Source organism: Rattus norvegicus, chromosome 1 (assembly GCF_036323735.1).
Source record: "Rattus norvegicus strain BN/NHsdMcwi chromosome 1, GRCr8, whole genome shotgun sequence".
NCBI classification, from domain to species: domain Eukaryota; kingdom Metazoa; phylum Chordata; class Mammalia; order Rodentia; family Muridae; genus Rattus; species Rattus norvegicus.
In genome coordinates, this window is record NC_086019.1 from 223,027,707 (window position 1) to 223,051,477 (window position 23,771).

The 23,771-nt window shown below is 41.3% G+C and overlaps 1 protein-coding gene across 1 annotated transcript in view; it reads left to right on the plus strand.

Moving 5' to 3' along the window:
- The window catches only part of Gnaq (G protein subunit alpha q), a 246,302-nt gene that overhangs the window by 175,254 nt on the left and 47,277 nt on the right, over nucleotides 1-23,771 (plus strand). Inside the window, exons 3-4 of the mRNA NM_031036.3 lie at nucleotides 4,222-4,376; nucleotides 21,608-21,736. Coding sequence (NP_112298.2) covers nucleotides 4,222-4,376; nucleotides 21,608-21,736 — 284 coding nt within the window. The remainder of the gene's footprint in view (nucleotides 1-4,221; nucleotides 4,377-21,607; nucleotides 21,737-23,771) is intronic.

The window sequence follows — 23,771 nt, forward strand, 5'->3', positions numbered from 1 at the left end:
AGGTGGGTTTGTAGCATAAGCTGCTTCCTTTAAGCAGAAAACCAAACCAACCAATAAGTCACTAGGATACGTTTTGTTTGCAGGTTTGTCGTGAGTTGCTGCTGCTGCTGTTGTTATTTAAGATTCAAATGTCAAAGGAAATAAGCAACAAGGGGACAAAATAAAGGATGGTGTGACCCTCGGTTGAGAATTCATTTTAATTCTGGTTGATTGAGGTTCCTGCCATTTGTGATTCAGAGTACATATTTGTTATGGGTTTCCTTCAACCAGAGCTCACTGTTTGTGTCTGAATGCTCTCAGTAAGTGTGGAAGTTACCTTTTGAGTTTCCACTTCCGGAGTGTAGGAACTAGAATAGCCTGAAGCTGTCTAGAGCACATAATGACAGCATTGACTATGAAGCATTTTTGTTTCATCTGAACTCTTGCCTTCAGTGGGCAGAGTGAGACCTGCTGTGGGTAGGTTCTCTGTTCCACTTTCCCTCTGCAGATACAAGCAGAGAAATATCAATAGGTAGCATTACATTGGTGCATCTTGTGGTTTCCCTGTGGTCTTCCCCAGAATTCTGCCAGAGGTCCTGAAAATGGCTAACTGCTTCTCACAGTGTGCTGCTTGCTCTTGCCACCAGATCATGCGAGCACTGGTATGCTCAATTAAAGAGATTGGATTTTACATTTTGTTTACAAAGTGAGCTCATTTTGCTTTTCTATGCAATATTCTAAATAGAGGAGTCAATTCTAATTTAACTTATTATATTATTAGAAGCTCCTTTTCTTTTCATGATAGCCTTTTAACATTAATAATTGTTTAGTATCATTACTTACAGTTTTTACTATTTCACAATTGATGGGCAAATGGATTAAAGGTTCTAACTTACCTTCCTACTTTAACATACTAAAATATTTTTATGTTGAGAATATTTTTACAAAAACAATGAGGATTACGTTTACAATGGGACATTTATATCAACACTTTTTAATCCTATGCATATTTTGTAAAACACCATCAAACTTAGAGAACTTTCACTGCAAACTTTTGCATACATGTAAATTATACTTGGTTATATTTGAATCTGAGCTTGGAAGGTAATAAAAGTACCTTGGAAATTCTGTTCTGCATGAAGCCAGCATGGGCTTGGCGTGTGTGTGGAGGTGATATTCTTCTGTAGATGCTGCAGAGAGACATCTGAGTTGCAGGGTCGTGGCCGTGACAGAAGTCTTGGGACTTTCCAGATAGAGGTTTGCTTGGATAGCTCTGTTTTTGCAGTTGAAAGGAGACATGTTTTTATCTGTTGTGCGTGCATTCACATTTTCCCTCAGATATACAAGCTTCATCTCCTGCCAGCAGACTCCTCTCTTCTCTTTGATCCTCATTTGGCCTCTCAGTCCACACTGCATTTCCTCACTCATGTGCAGACTTCATTCTGTTGTTAGCTAAAACTGAATCCTTCCTTGCTGAAGGCTGTGCTCAAAAAGGGGCAGCGTTGGGACTGGAGCGATGGCTCAGCACTTGTAAGTTATTGCTATTCTTAAGAGGATCCACCTCGTGGCTCATGGCTGTCTGTAGCCAGGGAATTCAGAACCATTTTATAGCCTATAAAATGCCTTCACAACAGGCACGCATGTGAAGGAACCGACATGTGGACAGAATAAATAAAATAAACCTGTATTTTTTAGCAAGAGGGACAGTGTCAAGATCCTTTAATATTTATATATTGTGGTAAATTTACAGTTATACTGTTCATGCCAAGAGGCGGTCTCTGTTGTTTTGGACCAATTATCTTGCCTTATAGACAAGATCAATTAGTTTTAACAGCAAAAGTAGTTTCTGCTGCAGGTGGTCCTGTGGCTAAAATCAGAACCAAAAATTAGCTGTTTTGATTTACAGCACTGTTTTGTTTCTGTTCTTCTGCCCATCTGTGTGTGGGCAAGTGCTTCTACTAAATATTAGCACCCTAATGATCTGAACCTGTCTTTGAACTTTCATGTTATGGTAAAATGATACTAACTATATTATGCTGTAATTTTGAGAAACTGGGTGGGAAGATTTCCTTGAAACTATGGCTTGTAGGTACTTATCATATCCATATCTATAGGTAGGTAGGTAGGTAGGTAGGTAGGTAGGTAGATAGATAGATAGATAGATAGATAGATAGATAGATAGATAGATAGATAGACAGACAGATTGATTACATACATACATACATACATACATACATACATAGTAGACAGAGTTATAGACATAGATGATACATACATACATACATACATACATACATACATACATACATACATATATACTAGACAAATAGAGGGAGGGAGGGAGGGAGGGAGGGATGGATGGATGGATGGATGGATGGATGGAGAGCAGAGGAGCCCCAGAAAAATGAGAACTTTGTGGTCAAGCTCCTTTCATCACTATGTAGTCTAGAACTGAGGTTAGCTAAGACATAATCAGCATAGATTAGAATGCTGACAGTTCATTGTTCAAAGTACACAAAAATCACCTTTTTTTTTTCCAGTTGGAGAGGAAAATCATTATGGCCAACCTATGTCAATGGTTCTCAACCTATAGGTTGTAACCCCTTTGGGGGTTGAACAACTCTTTCATAGGACTCACCTAAGACCATCAGAAAACATAGATATTTACACTGTGGTTTATAGCAATATTACAGTTATGAAGTATCAACAAAAATAATGTTATGGTGGGGTCACCACACTATGAGGAACTGTATTAAAGGGTCTCTGCATTAGGAAGGTGGAGAATCATTGCTGTACGTGATGACATTTGGCATAGCCTCTGAGCAGAAGCTCTTTGAAAAGGCCTCCTGGACAGGGAGATTAGCCTCGGAAAGAACTGTGGGAGGTAGGCTCCACCTCAAATAGGATGCAGGATTTCAGGCTGCTGAAGATGCCATTGGATTGCCTAAACTGGGACTGAATGGAAAATGAGACTGCAGGGATCTGCTTCCACAGTGTAGAGACAGATCCAAGCTAGGGCATTTCAGTGGCTGGAGCCAATTATCTTGGTTAAAGCAGAACTGACAACAAAGGGGGTTTAAATTTCAAATATGTGGAACTACCTAAAGTCTAAATCAAAATTAGTTATTATTGCAAAAAGGCCCTTTCTACTTGAAGACAGATCCAGACGGGACACCATTGATGGTTGCATTATTAACATTGTTTATGCTTAATACTAGATGAAAGGATTTGGCCATGATGTAATCATGATAACTATTAAAATAACCTTGTTGAGAATTTTTTTGCTACAAAATCAGAATTTTTTCAGTAATTATTAGCTATCTGCCTCCAATTTCCAAATTAACTAGTTACTATATTTACATTTGTTTGTATACTTGTTATGTATGTCTAATTTACACATATCACATTTACTGAAGCCTATTTTAATTAGTGTCATTAAACAATATAGTGTTCTGGCTACTTTGAAAAATGAAATTTGTTAATAAAATATAAAACTTATTTTAATATTGTTGATTATTAATTATCTGTGTCTTTTTCGTGCTAAGTATATTATACTGAAAAATAGCAAAGCTCTACTTGATTACTAGAAAAGTGGAATGGGTTCCTCAACTTGATAACTTAGAGATGGCAGATATCAATATTTTGAAACATGGGTTATGCTGGACTGGAGAATTACTGCAGCTAAATCATTAAATGGTTCTTTTGGTGGTTTTATACCTATCTGTAAGTGAATTGTAAGGGCCACTCTTACTTGAGGCCCCTGAGCTGCTGCTGGTAACAGTCCTCAGAGGCTGAGGACAACACAGTGTGATTATAACAAGTTGTCAGAGTGGAGGGGATGGTAACTGTCAACTGTGTTCTGGGTTATGATAATCAGTTAACACACGGACCTCCATAGCAGGGTACCCCTCCATAGCAGGGTACCTCTCCATAGCAGGGTACCCCTCCATAGCAGGGTACCCCTCCATAGCAGGGTACCCCTCCATAGCAGGGTACCGCTGCTGTCTTGGTGAAAGAGTGTATTCCTTCTGATAAGCTTTAGCTTCATATTTCTTTTAGAGGGGATGGTTTAAGGTGGGGTTCTCTCTATGGAGAAGAAATATGAAGACATTATTATGAGCCAGTTTGAAAACCAGTCTATGAAGATATCTCTTGAATTGTACACAATATAAAGTATGAGTCAAAGACTCAGTAAATCAATGCAGAATATTCAAACGGCTGCTGGTTTTGTTTCTTAAACAGGCTCATGCACAATTGGTTCGAGAGGTTGATGTGGAGAAGGTGTCTGCTTTTGAGAATCCATATGTAGACGCAATAAAGAGCTTGTGGAATGATCCTGGAATCCAGGAATGCTACGATAGACGGCGAGAATATCAGCTATCTGACTCTACCAAATAGTGAGTATCTGCACATCAGGCCCGAGAAATGTACTTCCCGGAAATGTGCTCTGTGGCATTTGTAACAGTGTGATCCGTTCTGCATATGTGTTTGTGTGTCGTGTGTCAAATTCCTAAGTGTAGGTGTAATCATAAGGTACTGAGGTCATATTGGGGACAGTATTTCTGGATGTGTGTTTTGTTTGTCTTTGGTTTTGTCTTTTGGAGAAGTTGCAAGTATCCCAGGCTGACTTTGAACTCCCTGTACTCCTGTCTTCAACACTGGAGTACTGTGGTAACAGGCATATCACCATGCCAGCCATTCCTGAGGCTCAGACTGCATGCATAGTAGGCAAGTATTCTGCCACTTGACCCCCAGTTCTGAGAGTATTTCTTTCACTGAGTTTTACTTTAAAAAAAAAAAAGGATGACCCTAGTGATTTGATTTGCGTCACCGTTTTCTCCTTCAAATTGCGAGCCAGTGACCCACAAACCCACACACCATTGTGTCTTACGTAGATTTTTTTATTTTGTTGTTGTTGTTGTTGTTGTCTTGCTTTGTTCTTTTTTTAACTTGCCATAAGCCCTGGAACATAACTGAAAAAGTACCTCCATCATGTCAGCCTATTGCAAGCCTGTGAGGAGGCGTTTTCTTTTTCTTTTTTTTCGGAGCTGGGGACCGAACCCAGGGCCTTGCGCTTGCTAGGCAAGCCCTCTACCACTGAGCTAAATCCCCAACCCCAAGGAGGCGTTTTCTTAACTGATGTGGACAGTGCCACCCCTAGACTGGTGATCTTGGGTGCTGTAAGGAAGCAGGGTGAGCAAACTATGGAACCCATACCAGGAAGGTGTATTCCTCTGTGGCTTTGCTGCAGTTCCTGCCCTGCTTGAATTCCACCATTCAGGGAGGTACTGTGACCTGGAAATGTAAGATGTAATAAACCCTTTCCCTCCCACGTTGCATTTAGCCATGGTCTTTATCACAGGAAGGCGACCCTGTAGGAGGACCAGCAGTCTCAACTAACCTGGACCCCCAAGACCTCTCAGACACTGAGCCACCAACCAGGCAGCATACACCAGCTGAGATGAGGCCCCCAACACATATACAGCAGAGGACTGCTGGGTCTGGACTCGGTCAGAGAAGATGCACCCAACCCTCAAGAGACTGGAGGCCCCAGGGAGTGGGGAGGTCTAGTAGGGTGGGGTGGGGGATGGGGACATCCTCTTGGAGACAGAGGGTGAACATGGAGGGTGGACCTGGAGGGGGATAAAGTCTGGACTGTTAAGAAAGATTAAAGAATAAATTAAAAAAAAAGAAAACAAGCAAAGTAAAAAATTCTGATCTTAGTATTGGCAACAGAATAAATAAATTAGAAATGACAAGGAAAAGTGTGTTTGATCATGGTTTCTGAAAACATAAAGACTTCCTAATTTCCAATTCTTAGACCTTGTCAACTTTCAAAGGATGAATATTGATAGATGGGTTTTCTTTTGCAGGGAAACTGTAAATTTTAATTTTGCATGCATTCCAGAACTACTGTGTGAGCTGCCGGTTAATCTCACATACCTGGAAAGATTTGCATCCAAGAGAGATCTCTTAATTCTGTCTTCAAATGTCCATAACACAAATGAAGGTCACCATGTGGTTAATATAATCAATGGAGCCAGGAATCTAGATAGCTAAGATCTAAAACAAAATGTGGGGTGTTTGTTTTGCATTTTTTAGTTATCTAGCCGAATTTCCATCTACGTTATTTACGTTGATATGCCATTTGTCTCTTACTTTGGTTCTGGTCAGAACAGGAAAGCCTTAAGCCTGTCCCTGTTGTGAACAACAGTGCACAAGGGTAGGCCTTGGAACAAGCTGAGGGCCTGAGTGGCTGGTTGATGTTCCTCAGCAGTACTTGGAAGACCCGGGATTATATGTTCTTTTCACCTTTCTAGACATTTGCATAAGATACATTTTGGCTCAACATAGAAATGTGGCCTGAATAACATACTTTGATATTATCTGCTAAGTTTGAGTCATATAATTCCAGACTGACAGCAAGATTTCATCTGTCCTGTTTTACATGTGCTCCAGTATGGGCATCATCTAACTTCCATTGTTACTATCTGTCCTTCCCACCCCATCTTTCTCCCACATCAGCCTTTGGGTTTGGGGTCTGTTACTCTCTGCTGACCTTCTTCCCCCTTCCAGCTGCCCCGCCCACCACTCTCTTCCCCCTCCTCATCCCTAGTTGTCAGTCTCTGTAAGTTGAGTACATAGATGGAAAACATGCATTTATTCCTTGTCTGTTGCAAATCCTGCCTCCTCTACCTTTCACCAGCTGTCTGTTTTTTACTTCCTGCCTCCTCTGTCCTTCTGTTTCCTTTGCCATTTCAGATTTCATCAGTGCCCCATGTTTATCCACCTCCCCTCTTCCTGTCCTTTATATTGTTTGCTCCTCCACCCTCACTGTGACTCTCCTCTCTGCTTCTCCTTTAACTCCCTTCTGCCTCGCACTTTGCTAGCAGGCTCCTGTGTCAGAATAATGCTCCATGGCTCTACCCTTTCCTTCTCCCCACCCCTTCTTCCCCTTTCCCTCCCTCCTCCTTCCCTCTCTCCCTTACTTCTTTCCTTTTCGAGTACTGGAGATTGAACCTAGAACCTTCTGCATGTGCAGCCACTGAGCCGAAGCCATCCTCTGTGTATGCACTTTCTTGATAGCAGTGTCAAAACCCCAATATCTTATGTGTCTACCATATAGTTATGTGTCCACCAGGGTGTGGCTGTCCATGAAGGACCTAGTTTGCCCTTCACCCTGGTGTAAACCAATTAAATGTCCTTTTGCATGGATTAATCCATGGATATGCTCTTGAAATGGCCTCTGTCATCTCTTGATACTATCCCAGGAAGATTTGTGGATTTGGAGACTTGTACCCATCACTTAATGGAGAATTTGCATATTTTGTTTGTTTGTTTAGGCCAAGAGCTATTCTCTCCACCTTAGAACAGCATCGCCTTAGAATTCTGCTAGCATAAGCTGAGTTCAACATAGAATCTGGCCTGCTGGTTAGACACAGATAATACTGACATGGGGCCCCTGGCACAAGCTGCCTGAAGTCCCCTGACTGTTCTTTACGTGCTCTGGCTTTTCTATAGTCAAGGGACAGCTGACTTCCTAAGTTGCATTTATGTGAGTATATATATATTTAGTTCTTTTAGATGATGTTTTTGTGGAAATAATAAATTATAACATCTTGTATCATTACTTCATTATATCTTTGTTAAAATTTATATTTTCCTGTATAGTTAATAATGGCACATAAATTATGCCTAAAGCCAGTAAGTTCATGTTCAGATTCCCTGGGTTCTTCTAAAATCTCGTTCAGATGTGGTTAATTTTAGGACTACATATTTTATCTGGCAACTGTGTCTCCTAAGGCCTTTCTACCCTAGTAAAGAGACCTGTTTTATATTTCATTGGCATGCTGAAGAGTGGCCTGGATTTCCTGATTTATTCTTTCTACAGTTTAGCTTGCTTCTTTCTCACAGGATTTATTATACACCAGAAATTAAGTCTTAGACTCAAGGTAAGCAGTGTGATGGAGTGTGTTTTAAGTGATGTCACATTCTCACCCTGACAGCTTTCACTTCGTTATGTCAGTTCATAACCCTTCAGGAGGAATTGTTATACAGTAGCAGAACTAATAGGAATAATAATAGTTGCTATTGTTGAGGCAGGTTCTGGCTAGCCTGGAACTTTCTGTGTAGATCAGGCTGTCCTCTAACTTACAAAGATCTGTCCGCCTCTACATCTTGGGATTAAAGACGTGTGTTTCCATGCCCAGGCTACATGTGTCACTTACTACATGAGTCACTTGCTCTGTGCTGGTCTTCTCTGAGGTAGCTTTTCTAGTCAAGTGATGCTTTTGAGTACCCTGAAATACATCTCCTACTGGAAAGCTATGTGTGTTCTAATCTTTTATGAAAAACCAGTAATTTTCTGCATGTGCTAAATAAGATGGTAACTGTGCCACTTAACATTCAAACCAGGATACTTTTAGAAGGAGTACCTAGCTGCTGTGCTGAAAAGGAAAGTTTAAACTGCTGTCGTAGGGCAGTCAGGCATGTGGCTTCTGGTAACTAGATGGAACCTAAGGGGTTAGTTGGTTGGTGTCATTCCTTCTACTTCTGTGGAAGTCTTTGGTTTTGTTTTGTTTTGTTTTGTTTTGTTTTGTTTTGTTTTTTGCTTTTTTCCCCCCTTGTTTAAGGAGAACATAAGAAGGTGACTTCTGGTAGCTATTTAAGGTGAGTCTGTAGATCCTTGGCTTATTTTCAGCCCTTTCTGGGTGTTGCAAGATCATTGCTACAGCAGTGTCTGGGTACCTGGGTGACCTGCCTCATCTTCACTACAGGACAGGTGGTGGTGAGAATTCAGGCCATCTTCTTCCTCATCTATGTTCTGGACACTCTATTTTTTTTTTAAGCCTGGCACCAACAGAAATTAACTATTAGATATCACAGCCTAGTGTTCTCCTAGCAAACACAAGGATACAGGTTCCACATAGCAGCCTCCCTATATCCCTGCTCTGGTGGGTTTCATAGAATGCAAGGAGCCCTCCTTCCTCGGTTGTACTTGAGCTCACTGTCCCCTTTGTCGTCTTCTTTGGCATATGTCCCTGCTTCATCTTGTCTCCTTCCCTTCAATGGGTCTTTGCTTGTGCCTTCATGTTGGCTGTTCTTCTGTTGGAAAATATGTGAATCTCAGAGGTCTAACTATGTAGGAATCCAGATCTGTAGTAAACATTTGCTTAGAGGCTGTGGTGTAACCACTTTCTCCCTAGAATTCTTCTGGATTCGAGACTCCATGCAAGCCACATGCCAAAAATCCCAGAAGCAGAGGCCAAGCATGATCTCTTTTCTGTCTGATGAGCTCATGTTCATCCTTGAAGACCCAACTAGGAGTCACCATTTCTGAATGCCAGACCCAGTACCAAAGATAGCCACCATGTCACCTATCCTAGCGCCTTTTACACATGTCTGTGTTCTTAAAACACATAGTCTCTTTTCAGTACCAACAGTGACTGCTAATGTTTGGCCATCACGTTGCTAATTTTTGTTTTCGACCATGTTCATACATATGCTTCTGACAGCTACTGATGGACTTGGAAGCTGAAGGGCTGGAGACATATAGCCAATTTTTCTTTGTTATTTTTTAAAGGTCTGAGATTTCAAGGGTTCTGATCAAAACAACAATGGCTACTCCTTACTAGATACTTGGTTTGTTACACTCTGTGCTTAGTCATTTCATGTATTATTCTAATTATCAAAGCTGCAAACAGTGGAATTATAAGTATTTCTTATCATCTCCTTATAAAAGAAAAACTGAGATCCTAGGAAGACCGAGAAACCTGCTCAGGGTCACATTGTAATAAATGGTAGGAAACGGAGTTGTAATCAGATTTTTTTGTTCCAGAGCTCATAGGCACTATGAAACACAGCTTCACAGGGGGTGGGTGGAAGGTGAATGGAAGAGAGTATATAGATATGTATTTGACAGTTGTTAGATAGACACATGTATCACTCATATACTACTAGAAGAATATCACTGACTGGGTGTTTTGTAAATCATTCCATGTAATACAAATTACTGATGTTTACTAGTGATGTCTCAAGTAGTTTCATAATATAAGGTTAAGAAGGAAGAAATTCATCAAGCTTACTAAAAAATGAACCTGAGGACTTTTGGTCATTCTCATTAAAACATAGTCATGTTTCACTAAGCACTTGTTGTTTGTGCTAACATAGACTAAGTCCAAACCACAGATACTTCAGAAATACTATGTGTAAGTTTTAGTCTGCAGTCTCTGGTATATGTTGCAGGGATGGTGTGGTTTTTTTTTTTTTTTTTTTTTTTTTTTGAGATAGGATTTTGTAGCCGGTCTTTGACTACTCTGGGGGTTCTTCTTTCTTCCACTCTTCTACCCCTTTCTTCCACCCTTTCAGCCCTCTAACACTTAATAAAAGAGAGAGAAAAAGAGGACAGAGAGAAAAGGAAAGAGATTCCTGAATAAGTCAGGGGTCCGAAAGGCAGTGCTGTTATCGTCATTATCGTTAGGCTGCTTCCTGCTGATTGGGACATCCAGTTCCTTGGGGCAGGTTTGATCTTTGCCTACTGAATATCTCATGCCATCTTCTTGTTTCTTCTTTGCACATGACTACTTAGCAAACCACAACCAACAGCAACCAACCAATAACCCACTCCTCCCTCCCCATTGCCCTCTGAAAAGTCCCCAGAATTCCAAGTGTCACACAGTCACAGAAACTATCTGTAGTTGACAAAATCATGGCCCTGCTAGAGCATGAGTTAGATCACAGCCAGCTGCTGTGGACAGTCTGAGGCAGCACCATATCCCACGCCTGGGACTAAAACGAAAATATATTCTTAGAATATTTCTGTGTTTTTTAAAGAACCCAAAACTTCAAAATTGTCGCTACAGGGTTTATCTGTGTAGCCCTGGCTGTCCCAAAAGTTCTTCTGTAGACTAGACTGGCCTTGAACTCAGAGATCTGCCTTCTGCTTTCTAAGGGCTGGAATTAAAGCTCTATGCCAGCACGGCCTGGGTTACTTACTCTATAATCTCAACCCCTTCCCCATCTTCCATCTTCCCTTCCACATAGCCACTTTCCAGAGGCTGGCTAAGGTCAGCATCAGCATTGTCCTAATGCACACAAGGGCGAGTAGTAATGGGAGAAATGAAGAGACGAGGAACTTCACAAGTTGGGTAAACACTTTAAATAGCTTTGAAAATGGTCTTCATTTGGTGCCCTCTTCAGTTTTACAAAATAAGCTGATTAAAAGCACTATGAAATTCTGAGGAATTTTGTAGATTATTTTACTGACATTTTCATTATTGATAAAAAAAAAAATCCTGAAGGCTCTGAGTATCTTTAGAAAAAGAACAACATAAGCAGATGGCTGTCGGTTTTCTTTTCTTTTTCTCTGGGGTTCACCACCTGCTTTAATATACTGAGATATCGGGTCAAATGAGTTCACTCTCGACAATACCAAAAGTTCCCTGATGGTAGCCACAGGACACAAATCTCAAATAAATTGAAGTATGGGGGGAATGCTCACACTGCAGCCTTAGGTAAACACTACTGTGTCTAGAGTATAGGGGGAAATGCTCACACTGCAGCCTTAGGGAAACACTACTGTGTCTAGAGTATAGGGGGAAATGCTCACACTGCAGCCTTAGGTAAACACTACTGTATCTGGAGTATAGGGGGAAATGCTCACACTGCAGCCTTAGGGAAACACTACTGTGTCTAGAGTATAGGGGGAAATGCTCACACTGCAGCCTTAGGTAAACACTACTGTATCTGGAGTATAGGGGGAAATGCTCACACTGCAGCCTTAGGGAAACACTACTGTGTCTAGAGTATAGGGGGAAATGCTCACACTGCAGCCTTAGGGAAACACTACTGTGTCTAGAGTATAGGGGGAAATGTTCACACTGCAGCCTTAGGGAAACACTACTGTGTCTAGAGTATAGGGGGAAATGCTCACACTGCAGCCTTAGGGAAACACTACTGTGTCTAGAGTATAGGGGGAAATGCTCACACTGCAGCCTTAGGGAAACACTACTGTGTCTAGAGTCTAGGGGGAAATGCTCACACTGCAGCCTTAGGGAAACACTACTGTGTCTAGAGTCTAGGGGGAAATGCTCACACTGCAGCCTTAGGGAAACACTACTGTGTCTAGAGTCTAGGGGGAAATGCTCACACTGCAGCCTTAGGGAAACACTACTGTGTCTAGAGTATAGGGGGAAATGCTCACACTGCAGCCTTAGGTAAACACTACTGTGTCTAGAGTATAGGGGAAATGCTCACACTGCAGCCTTAGGGAAACACTACTGTGTCTAGAGTATAGGGGGAAATGCTCACACTGCAGCCTTAGGGAAACACTACTGTGTCTAGATTTGCCTTCATTCTTACTTTACAGAGCCCCTCTAGGGAGGTCAGACAACTTTGAAATTCTTCATGTAGTCCAGAGTCATAGTACATGACCAAATGGCTCTTTGGCACACACCAGCACTGGAATTTGTTTTGATTGTGACTCTGAACCAATACATCATATATTATATTATGTTGATTTTAAAATACAAAAGGAATTTCAGAACTAGAACAATCCATCAGCTAGCTTAGAACCAAACTCTTGAGTAGAGGTCCTTGCTAAGAAGTCGGCGAGTAGTTTTTTGAACCTTGTACCCCTCGGGTGTGATGTGGTTCTTCCGCCCATCCCGATTCACTCCCTTTTGGGGGAAACATCGTAGTATGCTGACACAAACATCCAGTGGTAGATGCAGTTCCCCCTATTGCTCCTCAGAGTGTTCTGATGTTGTTCATTCTGGAGCTTGAGGCATCAAGTTAAGCCTTACTCTCCCCAAGCATGGTGATAGATTTAATGCTTAAATTCATTTCTAATACTGAGTATCTTTGATTCCATTATACTGCAGACCAGCTATCTGCTGTCACTTAACTGCCTCTTAAATAGTTGCAGTTCCTCACTGTCTCTTCCACAGACTTTACTTAGAAAAATGTTGTTCTTAGCTAAACTCTTGAGTTTTGTCATTGTACAGTGGGGATGAACAGCCTGCAGGAAAATTCAGCCTATGGCCTGTTTTTATAAAGTTTGATTCGAGATCAGCTGAACATACTCATACGTTCGTGTCTGTACCTGCTTTGGACCCTAATTGGCAAAGTCAGATCATTAAAACAGTGACCATATGGATTCCAAACCTGAAATGCTAACACATCCATATATCATTTGAAGTTCTTCCTGTAGAACAATGAATGTCGATAGACAGACAGCTTGCACACTGCTTCTCAGACTTGGATAGAATTCTGTGGAGACCGGTGTTCTGAATTAACACAGAGGTAAGTTTTAGAGTGTTGAGAAAATAGTTGGCTTTCATTCCTTCAGCTTTGTCCAGAAACATTGCATGGCACTCAGAGGCCTGGTGAGGAGTGAGTCACAGAGCTCTGGACTGATTGCCCCACCTCCACCCCAGCAGTGCCTGTACTAGCAGCACGGAGTGTCTAGTACTAAAGATGAGGTAAATGGCCAGCAATGTTCAGAAGCTTCTTTGCCCTCTGAGGGTAAGAGCTGTTTTCTGCCCTCATCTTCATGTCTAGTGCTTGGCTGAAGGTGGCTAAGAAGACTGTATACTTGGGTTAACATTCAGTAAGAAAGATGGGATTTTGTAAGAGGCCAGATAAAACATGCCTCCAACTAGTGAGAGCCCTGCCCTCACCCACAGATGAGCAATCCAGGAGCTTTGCTTGCTCCAGGGGAACCTCAGAACCTCCTTCCATTTCGGCTCATTGCCTATTTAGCAGCCATTGGACCAGACCTGATACTCTTGGTCATTGTTACTGTATCTTTTCAATTTATATCAGTAAGTTGAAAGGCTAGTGGGATTGTTTCATGGTTAACAGCACTTACTGCTTTTGCAGAGGACCGAAGTTATTTCCTATATGGTTACTCACAACAGTATGCAACTCCAGCTCCTGGGGACCCACGCATATGTTCAGGCAAAACACTTCTATACATAAAAAGAATAAATCAGTAGGTTGAATGCTGTCTTCTAGAATGTTGTCAAATTAGGATGGCTAATCTCCAGACATGACCACCATCTTTGAATGTCAGGGCCTGGTGCTACAGAATAAACCTCTAAGTTAAAATAGTATGGCCTTAGGAACTTGGCTTCTGTTCAGAGATAACGTGTGGTCAGTGGAACTTCTCATAGGTCCATTGTTCACCTCATCAGTTGTCATGGGTGGCACAGCTGTGCTCATTGCTACAGTCCCACCTCCTGCTACAGTCCCACCTCCTACAGGAGAGGATTTGGGTCTTTTATTGTTTGGTTCATTCCCACAATTGGAGAAGTTATTCTCTAGTTTACCATGGACTTAAAAGGTACTAGTTGAAAAACTAAGAAAATTCTGTACCATTTCTGATTTCTTTACTCTTATATCTTCTCTTTTCAGCCTATAGCATCCCCCACACTTTTTTGCACATAATTCTCTAGTGATTGCAGTTCATAATCATCTATCCTTTCTTATAGCATTCTTAGTTAGCAGCTTACAATTTGGTACTTAATTGTTTCTTAATTGATTCATCTCTACTGTCTTTGCTTCCCAGGTAGTCTGACATCCCTAAGGCAAAGAAATATATTTTAATGTATTTTCATACCTGTTTCTTGTACTAGCCCCTAACCCCCATCAAAGGCACACTGAATTAGAATTTAATTAAACAGGTATATATGTTAGCTGAATTGAGCACTGTCCTTGCACAGCGAGGCAGATAAGAAGCAGCATTCTAATGTTACTTGATGTTTCAAAATTGTGTCAGAATTAATCAAAACCCCTGAAAACTGTCTTACAAGAAAATAAATTAGAAAAACTCAGTAGATGAACTGAGGGCCACTCTTGCTTCCTCTGTCTCTTTCTTTGGATTTTGTCGTTTCCTTTTGTTTCATGTGGAAGAGACAGTCTATTTGTGTGCCTCAGGCTGCCTGCCCCAGTAGAGAAGGCTCTAGGAGTGCAGTATTGCACCTGTCTGTGCGTGTTCAAGACAAGCTGTATCTGCTTCTTTGTGCAGTATAGCTTTGAATCTTAGCTGTTGGCTGACACTGGAGTCTGCCTGGCACACATAGAGTTCTTGGTCCCGGTGTTCTCTTTTTGACAGTCATTTTGCACAGTGGTCTGTATTTAAAGCCAGATGCTGAATCTCTTTCCTAAGTTCTTTTCAGGAAACTCAGGATATTTGTTAAGGGAAAAATACTTTGTGAATTTGTTGTAGGTTTTTGGTCAAGGAAAATTCGGGCACATTATCTCTCCAGTTTCTCTTTACCGCAGAGATTACTCTCCCTTGAGATAAGTTCTCCAGAACCTGGATCATAACACTACTCTGTAGTCTTTGCTTTCCTTAGGATTTCCTATGAAAAGCCAGCAACTTTATGAATAAAACTACCTACATTGAACACGAGCCATGAGGAATGCTTATTTTCCTTTTACCCAGTGAGCTCGTTGGAGATGGGGGTGCTTGTGTAATGAGTAACAACATACAACTAACAAGCTGAACCAGATTCCTGGCCAATCAGATCACTTGATCCAGGCCCCCAAACCTCGCTTTGAGTCTCAGGGTAGTGGTTTTCAGAACTGTCACTAAGCCATTTTTTAAAGGTCTCTCTAATAATGTTTCAGTGGTTTGTTTTTTTTTGTTTTGTTTTTTTTAACTTTTTCTCTGGAATTTTGTGTTCGTCCAGCTCTGAACAGAGCTATGTGTCTGTGCTTCTTCCTCGATTTAGCTGCCTTTTGACAGTCAAATAGGATCTCATGGCATGATCTAGCTTTCTACTCCCAAGGGACTGATCCTCTCACAATGAGGTCTTGTTAATTTTTTTTTAATGAAGGCGACCTAGTTTTTGTAACCTTCTTTTTAATAATTAAAAATATGAAACCTACCCAGCATCATTTTTCTGTGCCACAATTTCAACTTCATATCGAACTTGAACTGCAAATCTATAACATGGCAGCCTTGCCACGGAGACATTTAACAGGGTTTAAAATCCCCCAGTTCCAAACATCCACCCAGTGAGCATGCTGGGAGTGCCACGAGACACTGTTTTATCTTGTTGTGTTTAGCCGGGTTTGTACCACCTGTCAGAAGCTTCTTTTCATATTCACTACCCATAGGCCATTTCTTCTTAATGGTGTAATTGCTAGAGTCCATGCGCCTCTTTTTTAAAAATTAAAACCAACTACTCCTATTTCACTTAAACATTGCCAAATATTATTCAGGGATGCTTTTATTTAAATCGAGGAGGGGCACTTGAGTTGTTCAAAGTTACCCTTCTGGTCATAGTAGCTCAAATTTGCTATTGACGGACTATCATTAAAATTAATGGTCAGTTAGAATCAAATCCCAAGCCAAACAAAAAGGTAAATTTAATTTGATTTGATCATATTATTTTAGTGAAGTCTCATCTTTATTCTTACTTTTAATAATTCAAAGCATGGTTTTATCTCCTTTTTCTGAACTTAAAATTTAATGTTTGTAGCCAGAGATGATTCTGAATTGTGAAGAGAATGCAGCGCTCACTAAGCAAGCTAATGGGCATGACTGCCTTCATCTGTTTATGTCCTCAGACATGCTACAGGAAGATGTTTGTGGATTATTCCTTGGAATTTTCTGACAACTGAATCCAAATAAAATCTTGGGCAAGCTCCTTGCCTAGCCCATGAATTTAACCCAAGAATTTTCACATCCTTAGCTTCTACCATAATGTTACAATTCCAGTAACAATTCCAGTGTGCCATAAGCTCCAGGGGACTGTTTTGCTGTGGTAGAGGAACTGTCCAATTGCTACTAAGAAAAATCTATAGAATTTTACTCTATTAAGGGGATTCTGCCAGAAATGTCTGCTGACAGATTCAGCCTCCTCAGTTTTCACAAGACTGGATGGGATTCTGAGGCCTGGAAGCTGTATGTCGGTGAATGCGCCTGTGCCTATGTGACTGTCCTCCAGTGGCCAGGACTCAAGTGCAGGAAGCGTGGCTCCAAATGAAGTTAAACCAGTGGCGCCCTTCCTTCCTCTGTTGTATTGAAATTTGTCAGTCATTTTAATTCAGAATTTAGTTTTTACATAATGCAGGCAAACTATGTCCCAGAAATGTAATTGTATAAAGATGGGCAGCTGACAACCCCTTGGCTCCTGTGCTTGGTCCTAAGGAATATTACTTCCATTACAGCATTTCCCACAAAATAGTTTTAATTTGAGCAACACATTGAGCGTCTGTTATGTGGCTGTCTGCCAAGTGTTGGTAATACAGCCACAGAAGAAGCCAGTCATGGACCCTGACCACCGAATTTGAAAGCATGTGGAAGAAGGCTAAATATTTTTAATTAACAAGTATCAAATTATTAGGTATCTCAATAGAGCAAAAAGTCACCAAAGGCCTATAAGACAGGAGTAAAGAGAGCTTAAACAGCAAACCTACTTTTTCTAAAGCACTCTTAGCTGTGGCTTATCTCCCAGATAATTAAGTCCCATGTATACCATGACTTCTTCCTGTCCCTGACATCAAGGAAAGATCTTCTGCCAGCTACCTTTTACACATGCATTGCCTTGGCAATATGCCTGTGCCATCACCATAGCAACACTCTCAGAATGACCTCAGCAGCCACTCAGAATCAGTCTTACAAAACAAATTATGTCTATAATTAACTCTCTGAATTTACTCTGTAATATAAATTTGTTCAGGCCCTGGTGTTTCTTTTTAAAAGGTTAAATGAATGGAATAATACAACAGGAACCCACCGTACCCCCATTTTCCATCAGTTTTGCTGAGAATATGAAATATTTTAATGGAAAATACGAGATTAGAGATTACTTTATTCCATCATCTCAAAATGTGGCAGCATAAATGAGGATACACTTACTACACTAGAACCCCACTTCTAGGGCTATAAAGTAACTCCTCTGCCCCAAGCCAAGATGAAGTACAAAAATGCTGCCAGTTACCCTTCAGAGGAAGGATATCCATGGTGGGACGGGGGAGTTGGGGCCCTGCAGGCACAAGCTGCCCATGTTGGCCTTTTCTGGGCAGCAAGAGATGCAGTTCTTGGTTGTCTTTTATTTTCTGCTTCACATATTGTGTCTTCAGTATTATACCTTGTGAGCCAGTCAGTAGAAAATTCATTATATAGATGGATGTGCATCTTTTGGTTGGTTGGTGAGTGTGTTTCTTTTGTGTTGCTTTTGTTTGGAGTGGGACATTGGGGATGGTTTCTTTGGACGTAGGTGGTATATGCTACAACTAGTAGAGATGGATATTGTTCAGCCGTTTCCTTTTGTTAAACTACAGTAACTTAGCTTTCTACCCCAATTGAAGTGAGCTTTTCCCTTCACCATCCAGCAGAGGTAAAACCAGACTATCCAGCAAGATTATCCTTTTAGAATCAGAGAAAGAACTGGAAGAGCTTGAAGGGGCTTGAGACCCCATGTACAACAATGCCAAGCAACCAGAGCTTCCAGGGACTAAGCCACTACCTAAAGACTATACATGGACTGACCCTGGACTCTGACCCCATAGGTAGCAATGAATATCCTAGTAAGAGCACCAGTGGAAGGGGAAGCCCTGGGTCCTGCTAAGACTGAACCCCCAGTGAACTAGACTGTGGGGGGGAGGGCGGCAATGGGGGGAGGGTTGGGAGGGGAACACCCATAAGGAAGGGGAGGGGGGGAGGGGGATGTTTGCCCGGATACCGGGAAAGGGAATAACACTCGAAATGTATATAAGAAATACTCAAGTTAATAAAAAAAAAAAAGATTATCCTTTTAACTTAATCAGAAATGTATGGAACATTTTTTAATCTGTTTATTTTGATGTGTGTGAGTTGTTTTATCTGATGTATGTCTGTATACCACATACATGCCTAGTACTAACAAAGGCCAGAAAAGGGCATCAAGGTCCCCTGGAACTGGTGTTAGAGATAGTTGTGAGCTGCCTGTGGGTACTGAGATTTGAACCCAGTCCTCTGCTCAATCAATGAGTCATGTCTGTAGCCTGTATGAAACATTTTAAAAGATTATTTCCCTGTCATGATGGTGACAATATTGAGATAGAACAAAACTTGGCAAACAGCAAATGTTGAGTGTAAGTAGTTGTTAACTTTGCATGAGCTGTACAAAGGACAGAGAGGAAAGAGAGAGGTACCCTATATACACAGAGTTATGCTACTGACAGTTTCTTAGGGTGGCTGCTGAGCCTTTGCAAGTCACTTTTCAGTTGCAAAAGGACTCCCTGACTCCATGTGACATACATAGTTTTAGGGAGTTCAGTGCACTTTTCCTGACTGGAGAGATGCTGTCAGCACAGTTGAATAGATAAATTCCCACTTCGTGTACTAAATCAGAAATTTCATCCCTGGCAAACATACATTTGTGCTTGAAAATGGTGCTAGTAGCATTGGGTACTCTTGGTTCATCTTTAAGAAACAAAACCACAGTTTCCTTTCATTTCTAGACTGCCGCAGCACCATGTACACAAGAATAAACAGCCCTCTTTTGTGACTTGTTTGTGTGTGCGCGAGCACAGGTGCACACATGGTCATAACTAGAGTGAAAGCATATTTCTTAGTTTCACTTTCATCTTGCCACTGTAAATCAAATTTCTTTGATTTCTCTGAAATTTCTGAGTTCTTGTATATAAATGATGATCACATTCATTTTAGAATATATGCTTAAATTTTTCAAATCAAGGATCTAATAAATTAGAAAGTTTTATTTGTCTAGAGTAGCTTACTGCTTTTGTATCTGATCTGGCCACTTTATCTGTAGATGAGATATAGTTAATTCCCAGAATGTGGGCATGTCAGTCTATCAGGTGGCTCCAGGATTATGCCAAGAGTCACTAAAGTATGTCCTTACATTTGCATTCTCCCAGCACTCCCCTTTTGTCCTGATCTCCTGCTCTAGTGTTACAGTAATTGGAGGTAAGAGGCCAGCTCTTATTGGTCAGCAGAGAGCTAGTTGCTGGCTACAGAAGTGTTGATGTGTCTGGAGTAAGGCCCTGGAGTGGGAACTAGCTGCCCTGCTGTAGGAATCTAGGCTGCTCTTGCCTTGAAGGACTGACACACTTCCAACTGGGCAGTGATTTTACTTTCTTCATTAATGTTGGACTTCACTGCTGTGAGATCATGAATCACACAGGCGTAGCACACTCTTTCCTTGTAACATTCTGTTTCACTTTTGAGTCTCACTCATCAAGAAACTAGTAGTAAGAATAATATGCTGAAAGTGTTAATGCCCAAACGAAGTCTCTGTATAGGAATCAGAGTCGTCAACTGAGGAGTTTTATAATTACTGAGTTTTAACTACCATGAACAGCAAACATTCAAATTCATTGGCTCTTGTTCGTGGTCATTACCAGCTGAAGGTTTGGTTTTTACAGTTCTGCTAATGGCTCCACCTTGTTTCAACCTCTTACTCAGAGGTTAGTCTCTCTGTGCATCCCACCCTGCAGCCATGCGCTTTTGAAAGCATCTTTGTGTTTCATCATTTCCAGTGCCCAGGAGAGTATGGTTTCTCTTTGAAGTCATAGCAGTTCTTCTCAAAACAGTCGTCTCTAACTGGTTGTCATCAGTTCTGTTAACTTCAAGATAGTAGAAAGTGAATGGAATAATAGGTTTTAGAAAATGACAGAACCATTCTAATGGCAAATGTGTAATTGTCAGGGGTCAGGATTGGCAGTGAGAACACAAGTCACTTTTCTTTGTGCCAAGTGGAAAGTTCTGTGCCCAAACTGTGGTGGTGATTACACAGATGTATGTGTGGCAAAACCTCACAGACTGTGTAACACAAACACACACACTCATGTGTGCATGAACACAAAAAACTAAGGTCTGTGGTTTTATGAGTAGTAAGTATTCTAATTTTGATAAGGTTAGATCTCTGGTTTTGTTAATATAATATAAAGATACATAAGGGGGAGCCAATTGAAGGAATTATAAAAGAATTTCTCTGTGGTAAATTGAAGTTTCTTGTAAGTCCAAAATTATTTCAACAAAAAATACAATGTTTGATTCTGTCCACCCCTTGGAAATGTATACGTGTCATGGCTAGATACATTAAAAGTTAGGGTAGGTGGCTCTAAAGAAGAGCGTCTGACCTTAGACACTATTGTTGCATAACTTAAAATCTCATTGCTTTTCATGAATCACAATTAACTTGAGCTTTGGACATAATTAGAGACATGGTATGAACTGCCCATCTTCTCTCAGGGGAATGTGAAAACTTCATTCCAGGGAAACACTAGGTTCTGCAAATGACAGAGAAGATAATCCTGACCTTACACTCAGTTTTATTATATGGTTGTTTATGCAAATTCCCTTTGTATAAATAGTTTAAACTTTAGCTGTTGATCCACCAGCCAAGCCTGCTAAGCAAATACATGTTAGGAGACTCATTACGGTCTCTTATCAGCTCTCCCTCATTTTGCATGAGTTCAGCTGCTGAGGAAAAGGGAGTGGGATAAGTAGGGACAGTGGGTGAACAGCCTTCCTCTTCCAGTGGAAGTTTGGCCTTGCCTGTTTCCTAGCCTGTCACCTTAGGACTTTTTTCTCTGTGACTCACCTTTGCCCTATCCGTGGGACTGGAGTGATGGTAACTGGCTTTCTCATGTCTTCCTCTTCTAGCTATCTGAACGACTTGGACCGTGTGGCTGACCCTTCCTATCTGCCTACACAACAAGATGTGCTTAGAGTTCGAGTCCCCACCACAGGGATCATTGAGTACCCCTTCGACTTACAGAGTGTCATCTTCAGGTAGTAACTGAGTTTCTAACACCCGCGTACAGGCTTTGTGTGGATCGTCACTCTTGGGTACACCACTGAAATAGTGTGTCAATTAAAGACGGGGTGAAAACCAAGATATTGTGGAATTTTCATTTCCCTTTAAATCCACAGACAATTAGTTGCTGGTAGTTGAACACATTTACTCAAACTGTGTATTAGACAAGAACCGCCATACATGCCTGCCATTGAAAACTTCTATATCAATATTTTTTCCATGTTGTCTGGTACCAATGCAGAATTTCTCAGTAGCAATAAAAAGGTGTGTAGGGTTCTTTTTATACAACAAAATGCTTAAGAGTTTTCAAAATTCGTGGTTTTAAAAGTAGGGTAATTAACTTAATATAAATTGATATGGTAAAATAGAATGGAAATGTATTATTTCCCTGTTCGCTGCTGCTGTTTGTATTGACACTTCAACTGAAACACTTTTTAAGAGGAGAAAAACAATAGTACATTTTTACTTTGCTATTTCAGAATCACTTAATTACACTTTTAGTTGGAGCACAAACCACTTGGAGCTTTGAGGAAAGGAACCACAAATGTATGTTTGACTTGAATGTTGAATTGACTCTCAAGAGCCTACTCACTGAGGGCGGCCTGTGCATGAGACTGGGAGGCTCCTTTTGTGTGCCTCCCCTGCCTCATGCCCTGGCTCGGGGCTTAGTCTGACATGCGCTATGCTGTTTCTTGCCAAAGCACCTTCTTTCTCTTTGTTAAGTCTGTTCATTCTCTGCCCCTGTGGTGTATTCTTACCCCCACACACTGCTCCAAAGCACAGGCTGTGAAGCACTTTAGAAAGACTCTGTTTTTTAAATCTATAATGGGTGCATTAAGATGACCACCAAGGTTTCTGAGGCCAGCATTCTGTATTACATATTTTGAGTTTATAACATCTGGATGTCCAGATTTACTTACTTTTACAGCCATATTAAAGAAAAATTTCAAAAACTCATACAGTTCTTACAGATTTTCACATCTTGGTTGATTTGCAATTTCAAAAATTAATTAGTATTTCACTTTACTCTGGACACATTTTGTTGTTCATCACTGTAGTGCTGAAGGATACTTTTTGCCACTACAATGAAAGTAATGACTTTACTGTCTAGCTTCTGACCACCCTCAGATACATAGATAGCACTGGGTCCCTGAAGCAGACTTCCTCGACTAGGACTTTCCCTGAGTAGCCCATTTCCATGGTGGTGCTGGGGCGGATCCCGAATCTTCATGTCTTTAACACCTAAAAGCTCCACCTTTGATGCCCAGAGCTCAGAGATCTTGTGGACCTGCTAGTTGGCCCCTCGGATCTGGCTTCTGTATCTTTGCAGCCTTTTAGAAATAGTGGTGAGAATGATCCTTGATTTCTGGTCAAGATGGTTTAGTCAATAAAGTGCTTTCCTTGTGGGTCCCCATGCTTCACATAAAATTCCAGGTGTGGTGGCCTATGCTCATAACCAAGGAAGAGCACGCCTTCTGGAGAGTAGGAGGTGCAGACAGGAAGGTCCCTGTGGCTTTCTGGGCATCTGGGGTAACCAATTGATGAACTCCAGGTTCAGTGAGAGACCCGATCACCAAACAAGGTGACGAGGATGAGACGAAGACTCCTTGTGGTCATCCTCTGTCCTCCACACAAACGTGCACATTCATGCCGCACATACCGTATGTGCGCACACCCACACCCGCGAACGCACACGCAGAGATGTGTAAAGCGGAAAGGCAGACATTCTTTGAGCTCTCCCTGTAGGTGTAATGTAGAGAATCAGGAAAACACCAAGAGTGGGCACAGATCAGTGGGTTCGCACTGCTCTTTCGCCTGCATGCTGATCCTCTCACTTTCTGAGGCTTCTTTCCTCTGAATGTGTAGGACTTAGGTTCAGCACTTTGGAGAAGCTGATTGGTATCAGGCACCACTGGATACATGCGCACAGATCTCCACTTCATTCTTGCTATCAGTGCTGCTATCTGAGGATAACCAAACACGTGTGGGTACATTAAAAGCAGACCCGGG